Consider the following 10,581-nt stretch of genomic DNA (forward strand, 5'->3'; position numbering starts at 1 on the left):
GCCGCATACTTATTGCGGAGAAAAGTTCCAGAACTTCCAGGGGTGGTGAACTAGATCATGTATGGGGGCGCTCAGTTTTATGATTTCAATGAGACCTTTACAACATCATCTTGCTGCCAAGATTTCATCCAGATCGGTCAGATTTCATCCATACAGGCCAAAATTTAAGCTTGCTCTTTTGTTTACGTTTTTATTCATGCTGGGTTTAAGTCAAAACATTACATAACAGTCATTCAAATGTGTCTCATAGAATTCTTTTTTTCGAGAAAAAGAAATGCATTCCGCAACTTCTGTGATCTACTTGGTAATGGTTGCCTTCGCTGCACTTCTTTTTCTGCAAAGTTCAAGGGATTTTTCGTGCCGAATTCCTTCGTTGTCCCGGGTCACCCGCGATCGTGACAGGCGACCTACATGTAACGTAACGTGATTGATTTTTCACTCGAATTGGTGGCCATAATTTCCTTTCGGTTATGCCTTGGTAAACTTGAGCAGCGGTTATCTCCGAACTAATGTACACATTAGACCGAGAGATGATTTAAAAACGAATTTATTTGGTGCTCACTTTGATTTATTGAGGTAATTTTATGAATGCTTCTCGCTGAGTCATGTGGTGTTCGACTAAAAAGCAATAGGTTATAATAATGCTAAGAAAAGGTGAAAAACGGAATTAAAAAAAACCACACTCGATGCAATTGACACGATTGCTATTACGAAATGAACAAAAATCTTACGCAACGAATAACATGATGATCGACGAGTTAGATTTTAAAGCAAGAGTAACGCACGTAGGGGAAATATCACACACGTTTGAATCCTACATACCGGCCCCTAAATGCGAACTGAAAGCCTTTAAACTTAGTTGAGTGATTCAAAGGAAAAGACTTGCGAATTATTATTGTCACTAAATCTATTCAAAATGGTTCAGCACAATCAAGTCAATAAGGAAACAGCTGTTCTCTGACGTTGCAAGCAAAATTTCTGGTTGAGGACATAAACTGCGAGCAGTCTCTCTTTTGCTCGAAAATCCGTGGGGAAGAACGCAAAGAAGAAGCGAGTGGTTGGCCAAGCGAGCGTTGGATCGTGAGCGTTCGAGCGTGATATGCGAAACCGCGAGACCCCCGCGGTACTCGCCACTCGCATGCCACGCTCGCAGTCACACTTGTTTTGCTTTCTTCATTGCGTTCTTCCTCGCGGATTTCCGAGCAAAAAAGAGGCTGCTCGCAATCTATTGAGGACATCAAGATCAATAATATTTAGCTGCTCTCGTGGAGTCTAGGAGCCTCTAGAAGAACGATCTTGTCGATGGGACGTTCCAGGACCGCGGACTTGGTTTTCAGCGTGACTCTCCTCACAAGCCCGTCTCTCTTGTTTGGTTTTACTTCTAGGGTGCGACCAAGGGGCCACAAGTTTTCTACCACGAGTACATTGTCTCCAGTTTCAAAGTAACACCTTTGCCTTTGCAGTGATTGCCGTCTCAGTCACTTATAGCAATTTAACTCCCAGATTTTGACTTTTTGAAACAAACTCCAACCGAATAGAATAAAACTAAGAATAAGCCAACAAGTACGCATTGCGGACCTATTTTTACATATATTTATAATGTAAATGGTCTGTTTAAGTATGGGGTCTGTGACTCTTTTTGCGGACCATCCCTATGGCAATTCTGTGTTTGTTAATCTGTATATTAAATTAGTGTCATTAAATTGTAATAGATAAATAAATAAATAAAAATAAATGCATAAATTCCGAACCTTCAAATAAGATCAAGGGAGATCAAAAATTGTATTATGGAGGTCATTGTCATGTCATTCACGATTTCCTATATATTTTACGATGGATGTACTTCCTTGGTATGTATGTCTTCAGCCTGTTGCGTGGCGTTTATAAAAATTCTCCTCTTCTTGATCGACAAACGTTTTAGAATAAATATAATTTATGTAGCATAACTTTCACAATCGCAATAGTGGTGTGGTTTTAACAAACAGTGCGCTCACAAGGCCTTATCGCCTGGTCAAGGTCATAAACGGCGTCCACAGTTAAGAGCAGAAAAAAGTATTAACCATACTTACAGCCTTTCAAGCGTCGACAGAGATGCGAAGTCCTCTTTCTTTACTCTGTCTAAACGATTGTATTGCAAAAATCTTTAAAAAAAAATAAACGCATATTTTGGTTTAGTTAAACAATCGTCTATAGCTGGTATAGACAGTAAGGCAAAAGTAAGTTGCATATGCAAAAGTTTGAATTATTGCAGGGTTCCGGTCAACTTTAAAACACGAGATTGTTCTTCATGGGGGGGTCGATTACCTTATAGTCAGTTATCAAAAGAGGATAAAGAGTAAGACAGTTAATCCTCCATATTGGCCTTATTGCCAAAGTAATTTCTCCAGTTATTTTTAGACATGGTCACAGTCCCACAGAGGCAGCGTAGCCGAGTGGTTAGGACGCTGGACTTGAAATCCGGAAGTCGCGGGTTCAAGTCCCGTTTTCATCACTTAGCTGGAGTTGTTTCTCGGCAGACCTTAGTTTAACTCCTGGGTCATGCTTGCCGTAAATAGCCAACTTGTCTGCCTCACGTTCACCCAGTTGGGATTTTTAAGCCTATTATGTTTAGTTAACACATTTGTTTCTTTCAGTCTACATGGCATGCCTGGGAACTAGCTAGGTGAAGCTAAGCACATTCACCCCCATAAAAAGCAAAATTTTTTTAAACTTCCATGGAGAATGTCGCCACGCGTGTTGCGTGGTTGTTCTCGCAGAGAATAAAAATTCTTGGGCTGTCTTAGACTATTTTAACTCTCCTGGGATGTCCAAAGTGATCTAAAAATAACTTGAGATGGCCAACTTTGAGGATAAGGCATGAATGGGAGATTAACTATCCCACCATTCACCTTCTCTTACAGTACAGTTCAATACAGTTCAACCTTCATTGACTCTCTCCAAGGAGGGAGTTACATCCTCGTGACATAGTTTTGGTTCAAAATTAAACGCAAAGAAAATTATGGCAATCAGGATGAGTATGCGGTGAAGTAGAGAATCACTTACATAGTTTCTATGCTTTTTAATCCCTTCAATGCTCCTGGCTCTATCTCCGAAATGTTGTTGTTGTTAAGTGTTCTAATAAACAGGCAAACAAATAGAGGGAGAAAAATTTACGAGACAAGAATCACAATTTATCTCCACGGTTTAGTTGTAAACCATTCTCACAGTTTGCATTACGACTTACAAAAACTGACATCGCCGGAGAGGATCAAAGACACCTGTTGCAATTTTCGACAATTTGTTGCCATGAAGGAATCTAAAATTAAAAACAGAAACAGTACCTTGAGCTGATAAATGTGAAGAAATGTAAATTTAACAAATAGATTCCATGTTGCCTTGCGTCTGTTCAGTAATAGATCACAGATGACATCAAAATGTGGTAAAAACATGTAAATGGCACACGAAGCGATAGCCGGCTGGTTGGCTCGCCTCCTTAGACGCCTGATTAACTTTCTCTTCGGTCCATACTCCATGAAAAAAGCACGCTATATAATTGTTTTAGTACCGTACTTTCGTCACAAGTACACTTAAGTGATCACTTACAGACGCCCTAGGAAGTCGTGTCCCTCAAAGGAGTTGTTCTCTATGAACTGAATCTCGTTCATTTCCAAGTACCTGCCAAAAAGTTCGTTCTTGCATAAGATGAATTAAGAACTATGGCATCAAACGATTTAAAAGGTCATTTAGTTAGCGAGATTAGTTTTGGTGTTGTTTCCAACACATTTTCACTACATACCTTTGCCTTCCATTTTATTTTGCAATCTTTGTTTCAATATTTTCAATTTAATCACTTCTAAGCTTAGCTCCGTGTTTTTGGGATTTCTTGGTGTATCAAGCACTGGGAAAACGTAGTACAATCGAACCTCTTAAAAACGGCCACCATGGGGACAGGGGCGATTGGCCGGTTACCGTTATGGGGAGGTGGGGGTGTAACGTGGCACCCGCTTTTTTTTTTTTTTTTTTTTTCTGAGAGTAGAACATTCCTAATTTTTTAAAATTCTTAATTCTGTATAAATACGTAACACAATCAAAGCATATCAACAAAAAGAAACAGAGACCAACGATCCGCGGTAAGGATCAAGTTTCGTGACCTTTTTCAATAAAAAATTGGGTTTTGTATACATCCTTCGTGCGTCGTTGATTAACTGGCTGTAATTGAGAGATTATTTTGGCAGATGGCTCTTTCCTTTGTGGAGAGGTGGCTGTAAGATTGAATGTACGTGCTATTAGCGGGCTAAGCAAAGAGGAAAGTGGCCGTTATAGAGGGATGACTCTTAACGAAGTTATGACCGTGCTACGCAGTCTGCGCTGAGCAAGCAAAACCCTTGCTCCATCTAACGTATGAAATGAATCGAAACGTTCAGTTCCTTCAATATTCAGATGCATTATCTCCAAAGACAAATCTCTCTTGATGGCTTATCAACTTGAAAAATTAAACACTTGTGCCTCGCCATCCTGTTTAGTCGCCAAGGGACTTAACGACAAACAATAAATTACAATAATTATACTCACAACCGTGCTATGTAGCGAAGATTACGGAAGAGGTTGTTGCTGATTCTGCTTAGAGAGTTTCTGGCCAAGTTTCTAGCAAAAAAGTAAAAAAAAATTTAAATGAATATGTAAGACCTGACCTTTTTCAAAAAATAAATCGCCAGAAAAGATTAGATTCTTTGCCTTTTCATGTTTCAAAATATCATACATGCATTACCACATTACAAAAAGGCCGCTACAAATTTTCAGTGTTAAAAATTTAACACTAGTACTAGTATCACTCATAAAATGGAATCATTTTGACATTTTAATGTCCTGCAAAACTGACTTTCATTGCAGAATTGAAGAGACTGTTCATTCAAAAGCTGAAACCTCCTCTGAATGTCTACGTTGGTAATGTGAAGCTGTTTTACTAGATGTTACTTCCAATGTCGTCTAGACAGGTTAACTTACTGCTGTAGATCATTTTTTTCAGTCTAGGTAAGTTCAGACCTCTAATTTTGACGATATCAATAGTTTTCAAAAATTTGTAACAGCCACTTTTGGAAATGTATGTAGACTAGCATACGAAATGTCAAATTCAGCATTAAAATGCGTTGAAATACAATGTTTATCACCGATGTTGGTTTTATATTATATATTATATAGCTGAGAAAATGATAAATGAGTAATCGTATGAAAGCTCGAGCAATTAAGGATTTACACTACTCGTGATTTTTGAAAATTCTTTCAAATTGCACTCGCCTTAAGGCACGTGCAATTTGGAGAGAATTTTCAAGTATCACTTGTAGTGTAAATCCTTAATTGCACACGCATTCGTATGATTGCCTATACTAATTAAGCTTCGATTGCCTAAGAACAAGAGTTTACACATCACTCATATTGTCGTCAATGTCATCGGCTTTGCCTCAATGTGGTCTTAAAAATTACCGTTGATAATGCTTTGCGGGGTGCAAATTATTATACTGCATGATACATCAAAAAATAATAACAGCTTACAGTCTGTTGAGTGCCTTCAAGGGAGATAATGAATTTGGTTCAATATCCTTAATTCCACAATGTTCCATTTCCCTGTGGTTAATAAAGGGAGAAAGGTGTAGATAGCGAAATTAGTCTGGCGTCGTATCGAGCATGACAGGAGGTGAAACCACTTAGTTAGGTACTCACAGATCAGTAAGGCGAGATAAGCCTCTAAAAAGACCAGCGTGGATGTACTGCAAAGGGTTATTGCTCAGTTTCCTATCACAAACACGAAAAATACCAATTATTTCCAATGCACGTTTTACCGGCCTTCAGGTGAGTCGGTAATTTTGGTTAAATTACATTACTTGTAAATTATATTACTCGAATTTGAAGAGAGGCAGCTAAATATTGTATTGTTTTATTTCCTATTTTTGATTTAATTCAGCTGGTTAGTTTATAAATTAATTAAAGGCTTGTCTATGTATCATGTATCATGCAGGTCGAATGTGTTAAATTCAATGTGGAATAAGATGAGACAGTAAAATATTAACAATAAAATAAACTACTTGTAGTTTACTAGTGAACTGGAGGAGAACTTCTGCGTAAAATTGCCCGAGCGTTGCTATTTTTTGTTTCAAGAAAGAGGTTCTTCATAGAAAATTATACGCAAGTAACTGACTTCAGCATTTTGTGGAAAATTTTGAACAATTTTCTCCAGTATAAATATGTTTTTCCGAAGTTGCCTTGCGTGGTACTTTATCAGGTGATGCCATTTACATGGTATAAATAGTAAGCGTGCGAAAATTTGCCATTCATTGTAAAGATATGCTAGTGTCCTAATGTGAGGGAAACAATACATGATCCATTACTCACAAGGCCCGTAAGGACTTCAGTGTTGCAAAAACTCCCTCTGGAAGACTCGAAATATTGTTCTCAGATAAGATCCTTAAAGAGAATTTAATTCTTTTAAAATATAAAATCAAACCATTGATACGGTACTAATTATCTAAGAGCCACTGTTTAGCTGACAGGATTGGTATAAAGTGTTAAACATAATTAAGACCAACTGAACGGGTAATACACTCTTATAATTTGTTGCTCAACAATCAAGTTGCTTTGTAAGTTGAAAGCATTTATTTGCGTACTTTCAATCGTGCTGCAAGCCCAGACGCTGTACTGATGCAGCATCTTACAGAAATCCGCAACGTGGGAGATATCGCAACACAAACTCGTCTGTTTCATCTTGCAATTCAGAGTTGAACGGCAAAATTAATGAAAATGCTTCTCGCATTAGTTAAGCTTGATTATTTAAGATTAGCTAGGGAAAAGAAAGGAAGGAAATAAATACTTGTGGTTTCTCGATGTAGGTTAATAATAGTGCAACCTTTGTAGGCACAGATTTGATATAAGGCAATTCCTCACTTCTAACCAAGCCAGCCAAAAGTTCACAATGCAATATTATATAGTCGTCTTTGTCAACGAATTGTGACTTTACATGGCGCAACTTTGTTTAGTGTGACATGATTTCAAAAAAACTTGTCTTTTTACATTTTACGCCTCGTCTGAATCGTATGATAGGGTTCAAGGTATACAGTAGTTATATGTTTGTGATATTTAGCTTTCAAGACATCAACACAACTTACAGTACTCTCAGAGTTCTCCTGTAGTAGAACGTTCCGTTGGTGATGTTTGTTAGTCTGTTTCCATTCAAGTTTCTATGATGTACATAGGAAGTAAAATATAACATATTTGTACATGTCACTGTACTAAATGGCAACATAAATCTTTATTGTGCAAAAGCGTGCACAGACAATGTAGCTATGAAGGGAATGGTACAAGAAAACTGCGGATGAAGAACGATATGAAAAAAGAAAAGTTATTTCTCCCGGCCCGTTTTCGGGAGAGGTGCGGGAAATCGTCACCAATTGGCAATCACCATCATATCATAGCTATTGCTCTACCCCACTCCTAAAATAGCCCTCTTTGTAAATCGCGTCATAAACGAAGACGTTGAATCTCACGACCAAAAAACTGGCTCTGCGTCTGTTCTTACAAACTTTAATCTAGAAAGAAAAGAGCTTGATAGCTGTCAACAATGGACAGTCACATAAAAGAAAAATAAGGCGTACTGTAAGTTCCATTATCAGCCGCTGTTTCAGGATATGAGCCCGCACGCGACCGGACCCACTAGGAAAGCGGCGGAAATGCTGTTCTGTACCCAAAATTAAACCCAAAGGTTGATGTGTCGTTATCAATATTTATTATATGGCTAGCTCCGTGGACGGGCAAGATGAATCAAATCCTGCGCTGTTATTGGCTACCCGAGCGGACAAGATGGAGCCATCTTGCCCGCTCGGGACTACCAGCCGTGTCCTGCAAGAAACATTTCCCCGAAAGCCATATAATAAATCCTTTATTGACCAATCTTGTTCGGTCGAGATGGCTGGATATTGGCCTTTTTTTTTTTTTCGCGACTTTATGGACCTCAACTCCGGCGGTCCATAAACACTCAAAGAAAAGAACTTGGCCAATATCCAGCCATTTTGACCTCACACTTGGTCAATAACCCATACACCTTACTTGACTAAGACAATCTAACGGTAGCTTACATAGTGTGGATCTTGTACAGTCTATAAAACGCTCTGGCCTCGACAACTTGAATGTTGTTATTTTCCAGGTCACTGTCGGAACAGAAAAGGCAACTCAAAAACATGTATATGAGAGGCTTTCAAAATCACTTAATAAAGAAGGACAAGGTTGTTATTGTTTTTAAGTTACCAGTTCTTGACCTTTCTGTGTGTGTTAAGTTTTGCATTTGTAGGTGGTGCTGACCAACACGTTACCAAGATTAATGCTACTCTGTAGACTAGTATCAGTTCAAATGAAGTAAAATTATAATTACATTGTATAAAGTTAACTAAATGTAACCTAAACTCAAACTCTTATGTCGGTATCAATTCTTATTTTGAAACTCAGTAAACTGTCGTTGAAAACACTGAAGTTCCCTGCAGCACAAAATGGGACTCTACTCACAGTTTGCATAGAGCTTTTAGACCATTGAAAGTTTTGTTCTTGAGAATCTCAACTTTGTTTCCAGCTAACGATCTGCATTGAGAAATTAAAAAATATATATATCATTTCAACTAACTAAAGTTATGAGTCGGGATTCAAACACTCCTCTGACTTCATTGCCTTCTTCAAACACGTCTCTTTATTTTAACTAAAACAGGTTTATTTATTTTTACTAAATATTTTATTTATTTTTTATTAATTTTTTTATTTGTTTATTTTTCGTGGCTTATGTGGAAGGTAGCTGGTGCAGTTTTTTAAACTAAACGATACAGCTAAGCGATTGTTCCACGTCAAGTAAAAGTATTGCATTGCAGTGGATTGTATTTTTCGTGTATGGGTTGTCTCTATAGCGTAAAAGGAGACTAATACTTACAAATAATTTAAGAAACTGAATCTCGTTTCTGCAAAGCTTTCAAAGGTTCCTGGTTCTATAGTCTTGATGCTGTTATTATCCAGAAGTCTATAATACAAACAGCAACAGGTTTAATGCAGCTATTATAACGCGAGCAGTACTTCTGCTAAAATCACTAAATTCAGGTACGCGAAAACGACATCGATCTAACAGTATTCGGTCGATACAAATTGAAATCGATTCGGATACACATCTAAAGCAGGAGCCCATCACTAGGAGCGTGCAACTCCCATAATTAAGCAATGTTATGGCATTTTTACAGACCGGTCTATTTTAGGCTTATTTTCCCGCGAAATAGGTCTGTTCGGGTCTACATGAGCGCGAATCGGTAAGGAAACAAACGGCTTACCTCACATTAGCCTATCACTTCTTCCACTGAAATGATGACGTCAGTTAAAAATTAAGTCTGTGCATGTGATTGGTCATTGAGGTTCCTGCGGGGGTTGGAATTCGCGGTAAATTCAAACTAAAAAAGATCGGTGTGTGAAAACGCCGTGACGGGAATATGGGGTAGTTGCACGCTCCTAGTGATGGGCTTCTTTCTAAGGTCAGCTCGACACAAACTGAAGTCAACTTAGTTGGAGAAAAATACTTGTCGAATGGCCTTGAATAGCCCAAATATACATGGGAAAAAGCTATATCTGAACAAAGAGTACAAAATGGGTTAAAATCGCCGAACATTTTTCAGTAGTACGTACCATGAAAGGTAGTCGTGTAATAATAAAACTGCTGCTTTGAAGCGTACTGAGATTTTCAACAGTTATACTCACATTTCCATCGCGCTGTATTGAAGTCCTTCGAGCGTGTAATTTTTTATTTCACTGATGTTGTTTCCCGTCAAAACACTTTCAAAACAGTGACATAATAAAACGTTATTTTAAGCTCTAAGAATATAAGTCATTCCAGTAGGGCCAGTTCAGTGATAGCAATGGAGAGTCTTCCGTTTAATCTCAGCTTAATCCTGGCATCCATTCCATAAAGGATAACTGCATAAATAATCACTTAATTAATAGTCATTGATAAAGAAAAAATAACCCCAGAAATGCCAAAAAAGTCTACAGCATTTGAAAGCATACTTCTCAACCTCATTAATAATTCATCAAGTTTAAGCAAAGGAAAACATGACCGTGACGGTGTTTGGATATATGATCTTAATTAGCATAGATTTTTACGATTTTATTTCTCCGTGTTCTCTTTACTTTTTGTTTCGATTGAGAAAATATATCAAACACTCCAGACAGTGTTTGACCATATTTCTAGACACCTCGAAGTTCGTCAAAAATACTCCACCGCGCGTCGTATTTTCATCTCTCTTCTCGGTGTATGGAAATTTGGTCAAACACGGTCTTTCGTGTCTGATATATTACACAAATAATTTCCCAGTCCACCCTAGAGACTCCATGGCTAGTATTTCGTGATCAGTTAAAACTTTCGTTTTGTCTGTAGCAAAGAGCAGATATGGAGATAAAGAGAGAGACTGAGAAAATGAACACCAGTAAGTTAAACATGTTTAAAAGTGGTTTAACTAAACAACGTTAAAAAATAGTTGCTCATACCGTGCACATCACACAACTTAACAAAGTAAAAAACTGTTTGATTAAAAT

General features: G+C 37.9%; 1 protein-coding gene across 2 annotated transcripts in view; it reads right to left on the minus strand.

The window, feature by feature from the left end:
* The window catches only part of LOC110065866 (uncharacterized), a 32,323-nt gene that overhangs the window by 6,785 nt on the left and 14,957 nt on the right, over positions 1-10,581 (minus strand). The window contains exons 11-23 of one of the 2 annotated variants that reach the window (XM_089298767.1): positions 9,748-9,822; positions 8,939-9,025; positions 8,527-8,598; positions 8,103-8,174; positions 7,137-7,208; positions 6,367-6,438; positions 5,698-5,769; positions 5,530-5,601; positions 4,552-4,623; positions 3,583-3,654; positions 3,224-3,295; positions 3,043-3,114; positions 2,070-2,141 (exon numbers count right to left, since the gene is read on the minus strand). In XM_089298767.1, coding sequence (XP_089154893.1) covers positions 2,070-2,141; positions 3,043-3,114; positions 3,224-3,295; positions 3,583-3,654; positions 4,552-4,623; positions 5,530-5,601; positions 5,698-5,769; positions 6,367-6,438; positions 7,137-7,208; positions 8,103-8,174; positions 8,527-8,598; positions 8,939-9,025; positions 9,748-9,822 — 954 coding nt within the window. Of the gene's footprint in view, positions 1-2,069; positions 2,142-3,042; positions 3,115-3,223; positions 3,296-3,582; positions 3,655-4,551; positions 4,624-5,529; positions 5,602-5,697; positions 5,770-6,366; positions 6,439-7,136; positions 7,209-8,102; positions 8,207-8,526; positions 8,599-8,938; positions 9,026-9,747; positions 9,823-10,581 lie in introns of those variants that run through there. The other variant, XM_089298768.1, reaches the window with a different exon arrangement.

The sequence above is a fragment of the Orbicella faveolata genome, unplaced genomic scaffold, assembly GCF_042242905.1.
Source record: "Orbicella faveolata isolate gen_17 unplaced genomic scaffold, um_ofav_v1 contig_3, whole genome shotgun sequence".
In the NCBI taxonomy this organism is placed as follows: Eukaryota; Metazoa; Cnidaria; class Anthozoa; order Scleractinia; family Merulinidae; genus Orbicella; species Orbicella faveolata.